Here is a 20838-nt window from a genome sequence, read left to right as displayed (position 1 = left end):
TCCCCAAATCAAGACTCCATATGAAATAACTGCGTGGAATAGTGAATGATATGCTTTCTTCAATGTCATCAAACCTACGCAATTCTCAACTTTCTAAGAACAAATAAAACACTAGGACAGTTTACGAGTAGTTGCTTCAATATGGCAGGACCAACTAAGTCTAGCATCATAATAAATACCTAAAAACTCAACACTGTCTCCTAGAGTAACACTGACTGGTGTTTGAGGATATCACAATATTCTGGGATTTTTATGTTTGCTAAGTTTTTATTTCTGTCCATCATTAGAGGTAAACTGGTATGTGATTTGTCTGAGCACAATACGGTTGTGTCGTCGTCAAACAAAACACATTTTGTTGGTGAAATAAAGCTACATAAGTCATTCATATAAATGATGAATAATAAAGGGCCGAGGACAGAACCCTCAGGAACGCCATGACAAAATTACTTCAAATCTGACTTGATATTGTTGACGGCGACGCACTGATATTTATTTTGAAGATAAGACCATACCAGATCCAGAGCAGTGCCTCTTATGCCATAATAACTCATTTTTTGAATGAGGATAGAGTGGGAAACACTGTCGAATGCCTTGGTCAAGTCACATAGTGTTATTGGAGTATGTTTACCCTGATCAAGACCCTCGACTATGTTCGTCACGACTTGGTAAGCAGCTTGAGTAATGGATCGATTTTTGCGAAAACTGTATTGGGATTCGCTAAAATAGAAGTGACTTTAGAAATAAGACCACAACCGATTTTCTGAAATCTCTATCACCTTTCCGATAATTGTAACAATGCCAATAAGGCGGTGGTAATCCGGTGAAGTTCTGCAGCCCTTTTTAGACAAGGGTATGACCCTGGATATTTGAAAAACATCATGAAATATTTCATTTGGATACATTTGATTTATTATCGATGTTAAAGACACTACGAGTATATCAGTGAGGGTTTTGGGATACTTCTGCCATGGTTTTTGCAGCCTCAACTTTATTTGTCTTTTGTTCCAATGCATTATCCTTTGGTTACTGAAAATGCTTGTATGAAAAGAAGTTTGGATAGCAGTTAGAAAAATATCGAGGAGAGATTGAGACAGAAGATTTACCTCGATGTTTTCACATTCAAAATAGCTCCACAGTCTAGTTTGAGCAATGAGTATCTAAAAGCTTCAAGTCCTTTGGAGAAGGATAGTAAATTGATTAAATATTATTACTTATATAGAACACTCAAATGATTTAGAAAAGGATAAACACATCCAAGATAAAACTAGAGACATGTTAATTGAAGATATTGAAATTATGGAATGGTGAAAGGAGTATTTCCAACAATTCCTGAAAACAAAAACAGACATAGAGAGAGTGATACTTGAAATAATATGATACCAGAAAACAATAATACCAGCAATGGAAGAACTGAGAGAAACAATTGAAAAACAAAAATGGAAAAGCTGCAGGATTCGAAAAATTGACATAAAAAATGATAAAGAACATAAAATAGAATGCGATGAAAATACTATTAAAAATATATCAGAACCAATAATTATAGAAGTATTTCATTTAATGTTGCAATGAAAATCTACGAGCAAATATTGGACCAGTAATAGAAAATACATTGTCACAAAGCGGATTTATGAATGGAAGATCATATTTATACCAAAAAACATTTAAGGGGAAATAAATACAACAGAGAAAGAGGGGTTTTATGGTATTTATAGATTTGGAGATAGCCTTTGATGAAGTTCTTATGAAAAAGTTATGTGAAATATTATTCAGAGGAATCGACAATATTATTCTCCATATACTTCGATGATAAAAACCAAAAAACCACATGTGGGATATAGAAACATAACAAGATATATTATAAGGAACGTTTGCTGAGCATTATGTCATAATGACTAAGAAAGGAGTAGATTTAGTAACATAGAAACCTGGAACATTATACTTAGGAAATACGGTATGACTCTAAATAAAAATGAAACAAAAGTAATGGTAGTAGGAAAGTGAATTGATGATACACCCTAATTATTTTACAATCTCAAAATAATTTGAATACAGCGATCCTCTGGAATAAAAGCAGTTTTTTGACATTCTCGAATTTTGTTTTCTTTACTGAAACTTACTTTAACTTACTGAAAATTCATAATGAATTGATCTGTAACTTTCGCTTAAACTGGACCATACCTATGTAAATTATAAGGGATATCCGTTATATATTTTGATTCATTGAAATTCATCTCAAAATTGTTCTATAAACGATTCCATTTGTCAGTTAATATTCTCAAGCGGTAATTATGGTAATATACAAATGTGCCATCTAGGCATTTTGCAAGACATCGATCATCATTTGGAACTATGCCAGCTCACAGAACTAACGCTGTACCACTTTGAACTCAAAATAAATTAAATTGAAATTTCCATTGATTTTTAGGTTTTTTTTTCTAATACAGGACAACTGTATCCACATTTCTCTACACAAGTTTGTCTCATCAGGAGATATTTCCTATATGGTACTCATTTATAAAGTACACAGCTTATAAAGTAAACAGCTGTCGCCCCCATACGAACGACAACTCTCAGAAGGCCTTCCGATCGTGAGTCGAGGGCACCACGGCCAATTCCACAACTACGAACAACTGGACAACAACTATGTACAGCTTGTCAAATCAAGGAAGAGACTAGAGAATTATTTCTCTCGCTCTCATAGTCTTCTTACGAACGCACATCTAGTGGGCGGGACCATGACGGAATTCAGAAAGCTCTTTCTATATTTCACAAGCTGTACAACTATTACGGCAAAATAAAAAACCTTCTCAATAACAGATGACCATAGAATTTGGATTCCAAAAGCTCTAGAAAGGCAACTCATCAGGATATCTTGGTCATGCACGGAAGTTTTTTCAGACAGGAACTGAGAGAAAAAACCCTTTCGAAACATCAACATGAACATTGCATTACACGAAAATTACTTTTTCCCATTTAGTTTGTATCCCAAACAGATGTCATTCATAGGAACACTACACAACGTGATATATGAAAGATCATTGATGAAAAACTTCACTTGCAGAAAACACTATCATCCTTAATAGTGTACTTCGAAAATAATTTCCATGTAACAATCTCTAACTGTGGAAGGTATGTTGACTAAGTGCTAGGGTCCGTAGATAGGCCCTGGAAAGGTGGATCCTGCAAAATCACAAGGAGTAGCCATTTTGGACTGGGTCAAAATAATGAATGGTTCAAAACTCGTTGGAGTAATTCCCGTTTTGGAACAGTGGAAGAACTCGCCCCAAGAAAGTATTCAATAAGAATCGTAGTAGTGCGAATTAAAATTTGCAAAATGTAGAAAACTCACATTTTGTTTAGTCAGTACCAGGTGATAATTTCATATCAATTCGTTTCTGTGTCTGACTCTTTATGTTATGAACAGTCGAGTGCATTCTCAAATTTTAATAAATTGATGAATGTAGCCGTTAGTTGTTGTGTGGTAGGAAATAATAATGAAAAGAAGATAATTGAAACTGTCTGTGTTTTTTACCACTTTTATTTGTCACTAACGTTATTACAGTTTCGTCCTATAGGGACATTTTCAAACTTATACATTAAACTAAAAATGATTGATTGATATAAGGGCTAATGTAATCAACCATTTTTAGTATAATAATATATAAGTTTTAAAATGTCCTTAGAGGACAAAACTGCAGTAACGTTAGTTACAAATGAAAGTGATGAAAAACATAAAAAATTTCAATTCTTTTTTTTTCATCTCAAATTTTATCAGATTGAAACTAAATATATGAATATTTTCCCCTGTTTTCATCATCAACATTGAATGAATTATATATAGCAAGAGCGTGAATTACATCTCTTTTTATTATCGCTAAAACGAAGTTTCGGTTTAAAGGGAAACCGTTTCACGGTTTGCGAGTTACTTTTAATTATAATCACGGTGAACCTTTTGGGAGAGCTAATTCTACTTCTGGTGCTGCTATGATTTAATATGGATATGTTGGTGGAATTTTGACGGTGGTTAGAATTTGAAAGTGAATTATGATCGTAATGAACGTAATCGAGTTCTTTACAATTTCCCAAAATCCTTCTTTACTGAGTGTGCTAATTAAAATAATTGCTCGCTTAGCGAAGAGCCTTGTTTGTGGATTAATTCATTAATAAATTTGTCGGCAGGGTTATTTACAACTTCGCTAACCATTTATCTATCCTACCTTGTTATTTAGTCATCTACACAGTGTGTTTTTTGCAATAGTTGGCTTGTCCATTTCATCACTCATTCTACGTTTGGCAGAGATAGATGTTATTCGACTGAAGTTCATTATACTCGATATTATACTGTTTATTCAAGATACGAAGGAAAATCGGAAATCGTGAGGGATACAGAATTTTAAAAATTAGGAAAAGTTGCCAATTTCAGAGCTTATGTGATTTTGAAAGTTAGGAAATTTCTCTGGAAGTTGCCATTAGTTTCTCCAATTCCATTTTATTTTTTCTTACTTCATTCAAGAAGAGGTTAAAAAACAAAAACACTTTCTGATTGCTGCTTTTCAAGCTGTACAAGGTGTTTACATATTTTCGATCCAACGTTTCGTCTCCGAGAAACACTCACCAATTTTAATTTTTAATATGGATCGGAAGAAGAATTACTCGTAATAAATTAGCTTTCTGACTTCACTGATGTTTCACACGTGATCGAAATTTCCTTAAATTTCAAAACGTTATCTAGATAAGCTTTACTAATTCAACCGATTTTCTATCTCTTTTCTCTTGCTGGCCCTACTTATCTTGAACATATTGATTGAGCTATACTTCAATCGATTATTTAATCGATTAATTCATGCATTGCAGAAAAAACAAATAGAAAGTAGCAGGTTGCTTCAACTCAACAGGTTTTAAGTCGATGTCTTTTTGCCAACCCTATTTTCAAGAGATATTTTTCGATTGTTGAACTTGCAAATAAACACTGTTGATATGTTTGTTATGTTACATCATCTCTATGGGAGGTGATAAACGAGTTGTAAGTTGTTTTCAAAAACAATTGATAATTTGAACTGAATCATAAAACCAACAGAGATTAATAGTATATTACCTGCCAATTAGGATAAGAAGCCAATTACCCACCAGCGAAAAATCGTAAGCACGAAGCATAAGCCGAGTGCGATAATTCGCGATAATTCGCGGAGTTGTGGTACATTCGAAAGTTCAAGTTCTTGGCAGTTGTGTACAGAAGATTGTATAACTACAATTAATAATTTCATTAAAGAGTACTTCTTCAGTGGTTTTTCAGCCGTGAAAATTTCAGCGAATGTACTTATAAAAAGTGGATGTGGTATCACATTTAGGGAGGGCAAGAATGACGAAGAGGTGATTTGTTGTAACGTGATTTCTGTGGAATAAACTCGTAAATCATTATTTTTGACTGGTTCAAAAACTACATCTTGGAAAATTGAAAGGGTTTTAATTTTTGAAGAGGTTACTTTTTGTAAAAAAATGTTTTTGGCTCTCTACTCCTACATCATTATACAAAAAAATGTGGGAAATTTCCAAAGGAAAGAAAAAAATTCAGAATGAACTCTTTACAGAGATCATGTATAGACGTTACTTTCAGATGCAGACTGGAAAAAAAAGCGCACCCGACACAATAAATAACTGCTTTCACATGAACATTGAATTACACGAAAGAAAAAGTAGTTGTTTCAAAAGTATATGAACATTTAATCATACATTTAACATTATTATGAGAATATTCAATGTATTGTTATTTCAATTACAAGAATATTTTTGGAACAGAAGCAACGCATATGAATAAATTTTGATTTCAAATAATATAAAGACAAAAAATGATTCTTGAAATTAATCCTAAAATTGGATCTGTTTTTAGGGACTTTTGAGAAAAAGTATTCATTGATTTGACTCTCTATGTTATTGGAACGGGGGTGTTTAAAATCCGAAGTTGAATCATGATAATGAACGATATTGAGTTTACAATTTCCCAAATTCCTTCTTTGTTGAGTGTGCTAATTGAAATAATTGCTCGCATAGCGCGGAGCCTTGCTCGAGGAATAATTCGTTAATATATTTGTCGGTAGGGTTATTCACAACTTTGGTTCATTGCGACTTGTCTTAGCTTGTTATTCCATTATGTACTTAGTGTTTTTGCAGTAGTGGGCTTGTCCTTTGTCTCATTCATTATCCTCTTGGATATGTCATTCTACACGCATTATTTCACTTATTTTTCTTGGAGGAAAAACATAATATTGGGACTGGTGATAGGTGAATTCGTATTCCGCGTATTCAACGATAAAATTTATTAACACAAAACACAATGACAAAAAAACACGAAAAATAGGAAAGTACAATGTGGCTTCGAAGAACTAATCTCGAAGCGAACAGTTTCTATGACTCGCATCAAAAAAAAACAATCCTTTCTTCTTCAGCTTTTTTCTCACGTGCCAAAATCGGAAATATCTGTCCTTGTTGATGATGAATCGCGAGTTTTACAATGGAATGATAAAGCGAGAGAAATTCGATTTTTGAATATTTGAACGTGAATGTGCAAAAATTTATTGAACTGTATTGGATTCTATAAGAAAAAAAAAATGTTTGCGAATTATTTCATTTTGTGATTGTGATTGGAAAGTACAATGTGGCTTCGAAGAACTAATTTCGAAGTGAACAGTTTCCACTTTTCACCAGAATGCCATGTTAACAGCTTCAAGACTCGCACCAAAAAGAACTATCCTTTCTTATCCAGCTTTCTTCTCACACGTGCCAAAACCGGAAATCTCTTCCATTGCATTAATCCTCGCCCACACGGTTCTCGAGTGTTCGACCTTCGGTTCTCGAGGGTTCGACCTTCGGTTCTTGAGTGTTCGACCACTCGGTTCTCGAGTGTTCGACCACTTGGCTCTCGAGTGTTCGTTTTGGATTTTGCAATTATTTCACACTGAAATAGTTTGTTAGTTTTTGGGAAAATTTTCGTTGGTTGGGTGTGAATGTGAAATTCCATGTGTATCTTATGTCGAATTTCTGTAACACTCACAAGGTATGGGCTTGCATATTCTAAATTTCGCTCTCAACCTCAAGGGGTGATAAATATCCCTACTATCAGGCATAAAGTTAAAATTAAAAAAAAAATTAAATAGCTAGGTTGCCCCTGATTTGCAAAGATGATAATCTGATCAACTGATAATCCCAATAAAACGTGATACAGAACAGAAGGAGGCTAAGATACAGACCCCTCTATTAGTTTCAGGTCATTAGTTTCATAAATAAGTGGTATTATAAAAGCAATAAACCATGATGCAAATCAAAATAATTCTGATGAACAGATCCTTCTGTATAAACTTCTGTTTGAACTATAGCATTATTGGCATGAGTAATTCGAGTCTTTCAGGACTATAGTAGTTATTCAAGGTACCTCACTATTTGGTCAAGTACCACAAGACATCTGAGTAGATTCATGATGAGTTCGTGCAATGCTGTATCAAATGCCTTAGGGTGATCTATCGATTCTATAGAAAAGTTACGCTGTGCAATGTGCTACCTTATAGGTACACCTATCGGCAGATTCTCCTAACATCCAGCAACCCATATCTTTGACCCATTTTATTCTTATATTCGTTCGAATACTGGCTCAACTGCGGAGATATACAAAATGCTGGCAATACGAATTCACACAATTCCGGCATTTGGTAACAACATATTTTTATAATGTTTCATCTTTCCGAGTTCATCTTTCTTGATAATTTGCAATAAAATGAATCCATATAGCATCCTGATGGTTCATTAATGAAAGTTGACATGCCCTATGATATACTTATTGAAAAACTGTGATTTTTCCTAAGATTTTTCTCATGTAATTTTATAAGGCTATGAAACACATCTTTTCATGGAGAGACAGTCAATTGAAAAAACATTCACATTTCTTTCTTGAATGATTCTGTGACTGACGAATCTAGAGATTTGATGAATTCTTATCATAAAACTAAATCGAATCGTTATTTAGAATGCTGTCATCTACCAGAAAACCGCAATTAATTTTCCAGCGGAATCGCAGATGGCTTTGGTGTGTTTACTCAGTTCTTGGCCCGGCTACAACTCATTAAAAACGAAAGGGGAATTATGAGATGGCGCGAACAAAAATAGACTAAAAGATCAGATATTGTTGTCCTAGAGAATAACGGCTTCTAACATAAAATAATGATGAAATCGTCGCGTCGGCGTCGGGGTGAGATTTAAACACGGATATTTTTGCATGCGGCAGTAGATCGTTTGTCAAGTCGAACAAAATAGGTTGCTTACTGGGCCAGATGGGTTACGCTGTTATAATAATACTTTCTTTGAGAACAATTAATGGAGGAATGAAAACCCCGACAAAAACAAGATAAATATCTCATGTTGATTAACACGTTATTTCGAAATAAACATTCAGCATTCAATTTTTCAACAGACTGCAGTATTCAAAATATAAGTTGTTTAACTTTATTTAAAAGAACACTTCAGCACAGTTGGCGTGAATGTCAATTAGGTACACTTGCCTCAGATATGCAAATTCAATTCAGAAAGACTATCACCATCTTTTTCAAACCAAGCCTAGGTTTTTGGCCTTCTACTTCTCCATTTTTATTGCTGACATTCTGTCTTCGTGACAAGAGTAGATTTAATAATGGTGCTGATGAAGAAATGAGATGAGTACAGTGTGTCTCACTTCTCATGGACACACCCCCGAATCTTCCGTAATATTCGAGGTAGAACGATGAAACTCTCTGGACTGACGGAAATGCTCAAAATGCACTTACCACCTGAATGGGGTTGGCCAAAGTGATATACACTGTCCGCCACTCGCGATGGAACACCCCATTATTACGGTAAAACATATTAGAGGGTAAAATAGGCTCAAAATTTCTTCAGATTTGTGATGAGGACTACCAACTTACTACGATTACACTTTTTTCCTGAAAAAATTTCAGTCCTGAAAAATCCGAATTTGTCTCACTTCTTATGGAAACACCCCCGTATCTTCCGTAATATTGGAGGTGGAACGATGAAACTCTTAGGACTGATGGAAAAGCTCAAAATGCACCTACCACCTGAATGGGGTTGGCCAAAGTGATATACACTGTCCGCCACTCGCGATGGAACACCCCATTTTTACGGTAAAACATATTAGGGGGCAAAATAGGCTCAAAATTCCTTCAGATTCGTGATCAGGACTACCAACTTACTACGATTACACTTTTTTCCTGAAAAAATTTCAGTCCTGAAAAATCCGAATTTGTTTTATTTCTCATGGAAACACCTCCGTATCTTCCGTAATAATTGAAGTAGATTTTTTTTTGTTTTGACATCAAAACATGAACGAAATTGTTTAAGAGAAACTTGACTTTTGTTTTCACATAAATAATTCATTTTTTATTTTGTTGTCAGGAAAGTTATTCCTTCTCAATAAGAGAGAAAATGGTAATTTTATAAGAGGAACGGAAACATGTAATCAGTGAGGTTTCAGGATGGTGAATGTTAGTTCATATTCTCATTTTCCCATTATTTAAAGAAAAACAAGGATATTTTGTGGCGAAAAATGTTATGTAGCTCAAAATTCTTTCGAAGTACTACTTTCAAAATCACATTTTCAATTAAAAAACAAAACAGTCAATTTCAAATGATTCAACTGTTGACAATTTTATATTTTCGTGCCTTCTATGAAATTTCCCTCCAATCAAACACATTTTTCTATAAGCCTTCTATTATTTCCTCCAACTTTTCTCAGTTCTCTAGGTGTGATTTCTCTACACGCTTGTATAATTCTTGCACGGAGATCTTCCTTATTTGTTGGTCTATCCTTATAAATTTCATTTTTCAAGTTTCCCCATAAATAAAAATCCAGTGGAGTTACATCTGGGGATCGTGGTGGCCATACTACGAGAGGACTATTGGGTCCTATCCATTTCATAGGTAGATTCCTATTCAACTAAACCCTTGTTATGCCACTATTGTGAACTGTTGAACCATATAACTGAAAAATCATGCTGTGTCTCACATCCAAAGGTACTTAGTTCTTCCAACACATCGGAAAATGCATTTTCGAGAAAATCAACGAATAGTCGTCCGTTTAAATGCTGATCGAAAAAAATGGCCCGATGATATTTTCGTTCAGGATACCACACCACACATTAACTTTCTGAGATATTTGGTCTCTACAATTCACCACCCAATTTGGATTTTGTTCAGCCCAAAACCTCATGTTCTGGGAAGATACAACACCATTCGTGGTAAAGGTAGCCTCATCACTGTATAAGATATACTTAGAAAAATTCCTGTCATTGAGATAATTTTCCTGCATCCATAAACAATACTTCATACGGCGGATTTCATCTACTTCGTGCAAAGTATGTAAAAATTTGGGTTTGAATGCATACATTTTATGCCTCTTTAAACACCTCCATATTTTACTGCGGCTCATATCGAGTCAAAGTGATAAGTTTCTCAAGTTAATTCTAGGATCAGCTTGATGAGCCGTATCGTATCATCATCAATATGATGTTTTGCAATTTTTCGGTCCTTTGTTACTTGGCCGGCGCTCACGAATAGATTATATATTTTATGTACAGTTCCAGGGTGTACAGCTACCTCTAGCGGGTGTCTTCTATCAAATTCAGCGGCCACTTCACGATAAGACCTCACCCCTTTACCAACAATTAAAACCATTTCAATTTTTGCTTAAAGTGACAGACGTGTCATGTTGAACTTTGTCAATCAAAATGAGCTGATATTAGTTAAAATGGGAACTTCAGAAATATTGAAATATGAACAGGAATTCACGAACAGAAAACAACTGGAACACAGGAACAATATCCAACACAAATACAGGAATAATAAACACAATGGGAACAAAAACACGGCAGAAACAACAGGAACAACGGTGATTCAAAGAACAACAATACTAGAAACAACAAATGAATGAAAACTGGTCTGGGGGTTAATACAACAAGATCTTTCAACAATATTGTCAGGTTGACAGTAAATATCAATGAGCAACTGTTTTCCATGGTGATTTCAGAGCACCGCATGATTCAATGAAACTGATGTAATTCAATTCCTTCAACTAATTTCAGACAACAATTCAGCAAGTAGGTAAAATAATCTAAATTCTACCTGTTCACCGTGTGCGATTTTTTCTTTAAAAATTAACAGTTGTTTCAGTGTTGCAATGAGTATGAAGATTAATTTTGTTTCGGATGGTAAAATGTTTCCTCAATATTTTGATAAAGGACCCCGCACATTTCTTTTGAGAAATGGCTTGCCTTGAATTTTGCCGAAATTTTGATATGTTGTAGTTCTTGATGTGCTGATTGAAAGTGTCCACAGCCAAAGCTCAGAATTGTACAGTTTTCGAGATGTGAACCTTTGAATATATATTTTTTCCATTTTTTGCAGTTTTTGCTCATCAATCGAGAGCTCTCACTTCTGCGATAGAATTTGGATGTTCAGCAACCAGAATTAGTTTTACGAATAATCTTCTTCAGTTTTAATAGATGCCGTCATCGATACTTTTTTATACACTGCTTCACACTATCTCGATAATCTGAGAATGTGGTGCTGTGACATTTTCCTCAGATAGGCTCAAAATGGATGATAGCATGTCACAGCATCTGTATCTTTCATACCTGAGAGTACTCTCCAGAGAGTTTTATCGTTCCACCTCGAATATTACGGAAGATACGGGGGTGTTTCCATAAGAAGTGAGACAAATTCGGATTTTTCAGAACTGAAATTTTTTTAGGAAAAAAGTGTATTCGTAGTAAGTTGGTAGTCCTGATCACGAATCTGAAGACATTTTGAGCCTATTTTGCCCTCTAATATTTTTTACCGTAGAAATGGGGTGTTCCATCGCGAGTGGCGGACAGTGTATATCACTTTGGTCAACCCCATTCAGGTGGTAGGTGCATTTTGAGCATTTCCATCAGTCCTGAGAGTTTATCGTTCTACCTCGAATATTACGGAAGATACGGGGGTGTTTCCATGAGAAGTGAGACACACTGTATCTAATTCAGAAACTTCGAAGTCCGCCATTGAGGATGATAGTGTTCCAAGTTTGTGAAATCTTCTCTCATAACTCTTTCATATATTATATTGTGTTCTCAGTTCCGTAACGAATATTTTGAGTACAAACTGGTTAGAGAAAACTGATTTTTCACATTTTTCAATGTTCATATAAAAGTAGTTGTTACGAGAGGGTTCTTCTCTCAGTTTGTATCTGAAAGTAACTACTATGTATAATTACACCTCTTTGTGAAGAATTAATTTTCAACTTAATTGCTTTCTTCCTTTCTTAAACATTTTTGTATAAAGATGGAGAGTAGAAAGGAAAAATTTTTTTTTTCGAAAAAGGATACTTATTCAATCAAGAATTTACAGTGGTTTATGTTTGAGAATGAGGTTGAATAATTAGGTTCTATATTAATTTTTTTCAGCTTTCACAATAAGAAAAAAATTAATAAAGGTTATAATGTAGAAAGGGCAAACATTTTAGTGAAGCCCGATAAGTTACTGCCTGAATTCAAAACATTAATTCCATCGCAAAATCTTTTTTCCATCAGTAACCTATCGTATTTAATGATTTTGTGTATCAAAAATAGCTAAGAAATTATTAAAATGAGTTTCCTAATGTTTCGGAAGCTAAAAATTGACCCCGTCTCTAGAATATATCTATTTATCTATATAATGTAATATAAATGTAAAATTTTGCGAGGATGGATGTATGTTTGTTGCTCTTTCACGTCTAAACAACTGAACGGATTTAAATGAAACTTTACATAAATACAGCTTATACATCAGAATAACATAAAGACTACAATTTACGAAGGTTTTGTGTAATTTTGGTCATAATATAACGATAAGTATTGCGTAATATAACGATAAGTATTGCAGCGCACGCCAAGCTAGCTCCCTGAGAGCTAGCTTGGCGTGCGCTGCGTGTACTGTTGGAGTTACATGCAGATAATGTACCATAAGATTGTTTATCTTAATCAGTCCGTGATAGTATATATCTACCTCTTATGTGGTAGATATTATATTCAAAATACTAAGCCATAAGTACATTAAAATTGGAAACTTTTTTTTACCATGCACATTTTAGAATATCTGCAAGATTCGTAAAAACTGTATACAAATGTTGATTCAAGTATTTAATATACATAAAATTTGTCTTTTACACTAAGTAATTTGAACGAATCGTTTAAAAGTTATGACGATAAAATCAACTTTACGCAACGCAGTAAGCCATTACGCGGCGTGTCTACTGTAAGGCGACCGGGGACGATTTGCAGGGTTAGAGGGGCGGTTTCAGCAATGAAGCGCCATCGCCGAGAACGCCACCCGAACGCGGACAGATGCGTGAGAACAGACGTCGTTGACGGTTGTGTTTTGCGATTTTTTTCATAATTAACATAATTCGATTCTCAAAGCTATTCATTACTCAGTGCAGTTAGCATATTTTTTAGGTACTGTATTTTTAAAGTAAAAATATAAATTACTAGCTGTTGTCCGCTCTTATATGAATGTGCAGCCGAAGCTACTGAACCTATAATCTTGAATTATGCGAGTAGGTTCTTTGTATAGCGTAAATAATCATCAAGAAAGGGTCTCAGGAATCCCCAAGTGTGAAAAATAGGGATTCAAAGGTTGTATTGAATTTCGTCAGTTTTGAAGTTGTAAACCTAAGTTTTGGGTTAATAAAAAAATATTGTAACTATTTGTTTGAGATGGTCTATCACGAAACTGTGACACACCAAATTCTACCCAGGCGAAACCGCGGACAACAACTAGTTGGAAATGATCTAAAGAATAATACAGTTTTTTCTTTGGTACGTTTTATTTTGAATCGTTCTCGATAGATGTCAATGTTGTTGATCGACTTCTGAAACATTCGATGTCCAATTTTAATTTTTGTTACATATTTTTATCTTATTTACATTTTCATTGAATATAAAATGACCCACGATAAAGGTCGATCCACATCATTATAAATTCCAAAGGATTTTTGGCGTTTTCGCCACAGGCACCATAATAATTTCATAAACGATTTGATCTTCACAAAGTTTGTGAAGTTATTCACCTATAGCTTCACGAATTTAAAATGTTTATTCATGTAAGCATATAGATGATATAGTTCTGGGAGGAGATTCTCTGAAAACGGTATCATTAATGACAATCCAAATGATTGAACCACTATATCAAGTGAGCTAGTAATGAATTCTGTCTACTCTCGGATTTACCGAAGGATGTCATACAAGAACAGGCATTTTATTTGTATCCAATACCTTTCTGTCTGCTGTCTGGGAAAAAGCAGGTATGCTCAAAAAAAGTTATACTTTCTGAACTTGCTAGAATATTTGATCCTCTGGAATATTCAACTCCGTCATCAATATTAAAAAAGTATCAATTCACTATTTATAGATTCTAGGATTGGGTTGATAGTTTTCACTCAGTAATATTTTTCGTTGGTAAATACTTAAATCGAAACTCAATTTTCTCTCTGATTTGAAAATTTGTCGTCATTCAGAAATGACGTTGAATTGCACAATGCAAATTCTTCGCAAAAAGGTGTTTGTGAAGTGATTTATATTCTAGGAATTTTGTATGGCTTAGGTACCTACATATTGAAATTTACTGGTAAAATCAATTTTTTACTGATAGTACTGATACACTTTCTTGCATTAAACGGTCACCACACCTATGAGCAATATGATTTCTTTCATCTAAGAGAAAATCTCACCCACTGAATTGAAATTACGTTCCATTCCAGATGAATCCAACAGCATGAGGAGTATTTCTAACAGGGCTTGCTCAAGCGTTCGTTGGATGGGAAGGACCTTTCTTTTAATTCCTTTTACTTTGAATTTTCTGCCATAGGATACTCCAGAAGTATCCGAGGAAAAAAGAAATATAATTTTTTTGAGTTGAGATGTGTAACTCAATGATTTTCCTTCTTTATGTAAAATCACGCGACGTTATTCAAGAAAATTATACTAAAATAACTTACTCCACTTACCATAACAGAAATAAATTATTTTGAATCACAATTGACCTTGAATGAAAATTAATAAAAAATCGAAACCCTTTCGCAAACCGAATCTATTCTTTGATGAAAATGTTTTTTTTTCGTGCAGGAGGCAGCAGCTCCAAAATCGATAATGGCAAAAATTTGTCAAATATTCCATACTGCTGTCAAGTTTTTCGAAAATTTCATAGTTTATTGGAATTTTCCAGTGCTACTTGTGTCAGGTGATGACATTTTCATTCAGTTGAGCTTATAAATTAGATTTAATTATGGGTTAGATAACGAACGTAGGCGGTTCGTATGTGAGATGCTGTAGTAAACGAGAAGTATTATCAAATCGAAAATGAGGTAATTTGTAGAATGATAAATATTGCCGCAAGCTGAATGATTTCATTTCTCGTTCACCTTGGGGGATATTTTCAAGACGATATTTGCGATGATTATTGTGTATATATGCTAATTTGGTTAGTGTGAAGATAGACGTTGAATAAATACGTGTTCAAAATTGAAAGCTGTTATATGAATTCACCAGATGTTGCCGTCAGGTATTCATCATGTAGATGTATAATCGTTATCGATTTCAGTGAAAAAGATATATTAGAATTAGTTTTGTGATATTTTTTTGGTAAAAATTAACGAAATTACTTTTATTTTGTGAGAGTAAATATATTCAGGAAGAGTAAATTATTGTCAATTCATTCTGTACTTGAAAAACAAATGACTCAATTGTTATGGTATACCGTGTGTAAAGCTATGGAATGTTGGTATATGACCGGGTATCACAAACTAGTTAGATTTTCACAAATATCGTGGAAGAAAATCAATATTTTTAGTTATCATAGCCTCCTAGTGGTGATAAAAAAATAGTTAGCAGTATTTTTATACCAAAATACAATGTTTCCATGTAACATGAATTGCTAAAATGTATTAATATAATGGATGTTAAATGAAATACCAAAGCTATAGTAATTTTCTGTGAAACTGTGGAAATGCTACAAAAATATTTTTCAAGGGAAGCAGGAGAAACAGAAAAGGTGAAGGGTATATTGGACATGTCAGTTTTCATTTCAAGACAACACGTTGTATTCATAATTTCAGTCCATTATTTGAAATCCCTTGATGAAGTGGACTTAGCATTTCATTTTAAAAAATATTGTGAAATCTAGTTGAAGTTGAAAACTGTCAAATTCATCGTCAAATCCAACGTAAATAATCATTATTCGATGAACTACAGATTGATGACTAGAAATTGAAATAACCCACACCAATATGTTTGTTCATTAGTGCAATGAGAAAGACGAGTTTTTATATAACGCCCATTAAGAAAGTATTTATTTTATGTGGGTCATTTATTCGATAATATAATGTTTTTATGTACATTTGTCCAATATATGTCCAATATATTAAAATGGAGAACATGTTTGCATTAATAGTTCTTGAAAAATTAAATTCCGTTAAAGAGACCACGTTTCCCAAAAGTCAGTTCTGGTCCATAACCTGCTAGGAAAAAGTATACTAAAATCGTACAATGATAGATCGTTTCAAATCTATTTCATTTCTCTACTTACAATGCAAAATGCAAGAAAGAATTGAATATTTTCGATACAAACCATTCGTATATAAAACCTAATCGTGATAGGAAGACGAAATAAAAAAGTTATGTGAGTAGGCAAACGGCACCTTCGAAATAACAATTAACATAATTAGGTATTTCTTGAAAAAATGTCAACTATGTTATTTTCTAATTTTTTTTAGGATTCTCTCATAACAAAGTCCTATTTTCATAAACTTCAATTTCTAAATCTACTAATTAGTGCAACTTTTCTAATGATTGTAACTTTTATTAAAACATATTCATAATCCAACATTTTTCTCCCTATAAATTTGAAGTAAATTGTCCAATACTTATCTTTTTGACAGCTTGTAGCAAGATTTTATAGTTAGGTTATAATGTTACCTCAAAATTCTGAATTCATAGCCGAATTATATTAACTGAAAGTAGTTTTCCTCAGTGATAATAAAAATTATTTGCAGACATATTTTATTCAGAGTCCTGACCCATTGTCGGCTTCAGGAGGAGGCTACCCGATCTTAAATTAATCGCAAATCTTAATTGTTTGTAGTTTATAAATAGTTATTTAAAAAAAATAATTTTATAAAACTGTTGATGAATGAACGAAATGTAATTATTCATCTTATAACTATTAGGTTGTTCAAATTATCTAAAAGAACAATTCGTTCAGGCCAGCCTCACCTATACTGTAGGTTAATGGACTTACACCCATCAGAAAACAACTACTCCCCTGTCTAATTCCACGGAATCGATTAGGTTGTTTCAAAGTTTTGTCCGTTTGTCTACTTCAAACTGTAATATCTATCAAGGCTATCAAGGTTGCTCGTGATGTGCCAATCAGGCAGATGGCTCTTTTCTGTAACAGTACTCCACTGAAGACCTGATCTGAGCTTTATAAAGCACAAAAAGTTGCTGAGGTGTGAACAGTTTTCTGGTTCAGAACAGTGCTCTAAGCTTTTGAAAAGCAGCTTTAGCAATTCCAGCGACATGATTGTCCCTAGACATATTGGTGTCCATTTTAACATCCAACAAACTTATCGAAGCAGAAAGAGGAATTGTCTCACCTACCATTATTATATCCGGTTCTGAGATATTTATCTTCCTGAAGAAAACCGATGCCTGGGTTTTTGTGACAGCGAATTGACCTGGTTACTTTCACTCCAACTCGAAATCACTTCTAGATCCTCATTGACATATGCAGCCTGCTGCCGGTGAAGATGACGAGACAAGTGTGCTGTCGTCAGCAAAGCAATATATTGGATTCTTGGTTTTTCCAATAAGTCGTTGATATACAATAAAAAGAGGATTGGAGACAATATGGATCCCTGAGGGACACCAGCGTTGGTGGTGAAAGTATTCGAGAAATATCCATCGACGATCACTTGCAGGAAACGTTTTTTCAGGAAGTTGAAGAGCCATACATAAAAATGATCTGACAAGCCATAGCATCGAAGTTTGGCCAGCAAACCCTCACACGGTCAAATGCCTTAGAAATGTCAAGCGCAACAGCTCTTGATTGTCCATGTTTCTCGATTGCGTTATTCCAAATATGGGTGACATACGATAGAATGTCGCCTGTTGATCTTTGTTTCCGAGAGCCATATTGATGATCGCTCAAGATGTTGAAGCCTTCCAAATATTTGAGGATATGGTGGTTCACTTTCTCCATGATTTTTGATATCACTGACAGCAAAGCGACTGGTCTATAGTTATTTGGAAGATTTTTCTTACCCTTTTTGGGAATAGGCTGAACGCGAGCAATCTTCCAAAACCCCTTTTTTATAAGACAGATTGAAAAGTCTGCAAAATATTGGTGCGAGTTCATTTGCGCATTTTTTAAGTACGATGACGGGCACTTCATCAGGGCCGAACGCTTTGTTGATGTTGACCTCTTTCAAAATTCGCCTGACTAGACGCTGTCGAAAAGTGATTGTGGATTCTAGTGTGAGAATAGTGGGTGGTGCCTTTCCCAGAAAATCGACTGTGGGGTGGGATGCAAATTGTTCAGCTAGAAGATTTGCTTTTTCTATGACTGTTGTTGCAATCGAACCATCCGCTTGTGTTAGTGGTGGAATTGTGGATTTTGTAAAGTTCTGATTAACAGCTTTAGCTACCGACCAGAATGATCTAGACCCGTTGAGATTGGCAAGCAGTTCATCCCTAATTATCTAATTGTGAAGTTCTTTGCTTTCATTTATCCTAAGTTTGCAGCTGTTGCGAGCATTAATAAACCTAGTTCTGTTTTCGGGACTGGGATTTTTGCGCCACTGTCTGTTGGCGGTAGTATTATAGGTAGTAGTACAGTTCATTAAATGCCTTACTCTTGATGACTGGTTTTTTGGTAGACGATGACATTTTTTCAGAAACAACACAAATTATTCAGACAATGCCAAACGCCAACAGTATTGGAGGACAAGTAATGATACGCCTCTGTACAGAGCGTTTGTATGTTTTGCAAGAGCTGTAGTGGAAGTTACATTGAAAATGAGTTTGTGCGCATGGGGGTGGGCTCGCCATCGCGTTTGGCGTTTGCTGTAGACCCATTGCTAGAACTGCATATAGAAAAAAATACACATTACTCAATTCAGTATTAGTTTTTCTGAATACATAATAAAATTCGCCGAAGGAGTGAACTGGCCCGGCGCGCCTGGATTGTTAAGATCGGCCCTGCCTTACCCAACACTTGGATGACGATTGATATATTACATAATTTGTTTATAAAAACTTTACAAGAGCTCTCTGCTTGGAATGCTAATATAATAAATATATGTCATCATTACTTAGTTTCTGTGATAGATTAATTATGTAAAATTGATTGTTTGAAAGTTTTGTTAATAACAAGTTGGTAATGATGTGTCTCCCAGTGCCACGTACTTTTGCAGAACAAAATTGAAAAGACAGCTTAATCCCCTGATATTTTTTGTTTCATCACTTCTCATATAGAAATAGTAGTATGGTTACAGGCAATGAAAATAAAAAAATTAGAATCCAAGTTCAGTGCAGTGATTTCGATTCTCCTTATTTATTTGGTTGTATTCGTAATTGTCACTAAATTGTCACTTTTACTAAAATAAAAAAAAAGAATTGCAGGTAGATGGTAACTGACGACAACGTGTTTAGGATTATTGTAATGAATTTGGTTATTTATACGTGTTCATGTTTATGGAGTCGATAAATTCTTTTCCCATTTACGAGGCTATTCATATTCACTATGAAACATTGAGGAGTATGTATTTGTATATACGTATGATGAAGGCGAATGAAAAGATATTGATGTTTTGGTTTCTTTCTTTCCATATTTTGAAATTGAAGTATGTAGTGTCCCTGCTGAGCCACCAAGACTCATTGCTGGTTTTTATACATGTTATGCGGTTTTTTTCTAATGTAACATCATATAAAATTGTATTGTGAAACAACGATAAAAATAAAAACAACAATAAAAATTAATTGGTGCTTCTAGGCGACTTTGTTGATTCTAAAGACACATTTGCTTTTTCAGCTGCAGGAAAACCCGGAAAAACTTGCAGCACCACATCGTCTGAATATCTTGATCAGCCAATGTCATCTCTCTCATGAAATAAAATGTAGGGTGTCTTCAAAGGCTCCAATAGATTATCGTCATGACTATCATCAAACTTGAACCAGTTCGTTTCGTCTTTGACCAAGGCGTAATAATGACCAAATTCAACGCCAGAACCACAGTGAACAATGTCTGCATGAATATTGTAATAGTGGTCTGCTAGATTGAAATGTTCATCTATTTCGAACCTTCGAAAGAGTTTCTTGCTTCCGTCAGAGGTTAAGTCTTGTTTGAATTTCATCAGTGTTATTATTAGATTGACTGGTGCCTCAGATATACTTGTTTTCTTATAACAGTCAGTTTAGCACATGTTTGGCAATACAGTCGATCATCGCCTGTTAAAAATTCCATTTTCAGATGATTTAACAATAAACTTATTAGTCATATTAGGAAACGCTAGATGAAGTTACAGAAATTCACATAAGTTTTCACTACCTCTCGAACATTTATTGCAAAGTAAACAAGTGAGGATTTTTCCAGCAAAAGATTTACAAACACAAGACGAGATGGACTGTACGGAATCATTCAATCCAGAGCGGTCAGGAGTATTGATTTTGCTTTTGTTCTGCTCACGAAGAGTATTACAACAAGAACCCCAAGAATTCGGAACAATCCTCT

The 20838-nt window shown here is 34.5% G+C and overlaps 1 protein-coding gene across 8 annotated transcripts in view; it reads left to right on the top strand.

The window, feature by feature from the left end:
- Positions 1-20838, top strand: part of heph (polypyrimidine tract-binding protein 1 heph) — an 862450-nt gene that overhangs the window by 249200 nt on the left and 592412 nt on the right. For 3 of the 8 annotated variants that reach the window (XM_074175758.1, XM_074175756.1, XM_074175755.1), the window contains exon 1: positions 15585-15612. The exons of the other annotated variants lie outside the window; for them this stretch is intronic. In XM_074175758.1, coding sequence (XP_074031859.1) covers positions 15600-15612 — 13 coding nt within the window. In that variant the 5' untranslated portion in view covers positions 15585-15599. Of the gene's footprint in view, positions 1-15584; positions 15613-20838 lie in introns of those variants that run through there. 8 annotated transcript variants of the gene reach the window in all.

The sequence above is a fragment of the Leptinotarsa decemlineata genome, unplaced genomic scaffold (genome assembly GCF_025532065.1).
Source record: "Leptinotarsa decemlineata unplaced genomic scaffold, Ldec_3_MD MMD2_tig00001064_RagTag_RagTag, whole genome shotgun sequence".
Taxonomy (NCBI): domain Eukaryota; kingdom Metazoa; phylum Arthropoda; class Insecta; order Coleoptera; family Chrysomelidae; genus Leptinotarsa; species Leptinotarsa decemlineata.
The sequence above is the reverse complement of the archived record's forward strand: the minus strand, read 5'-3'. Positions and strand labels throughout refer to the sequence as shown.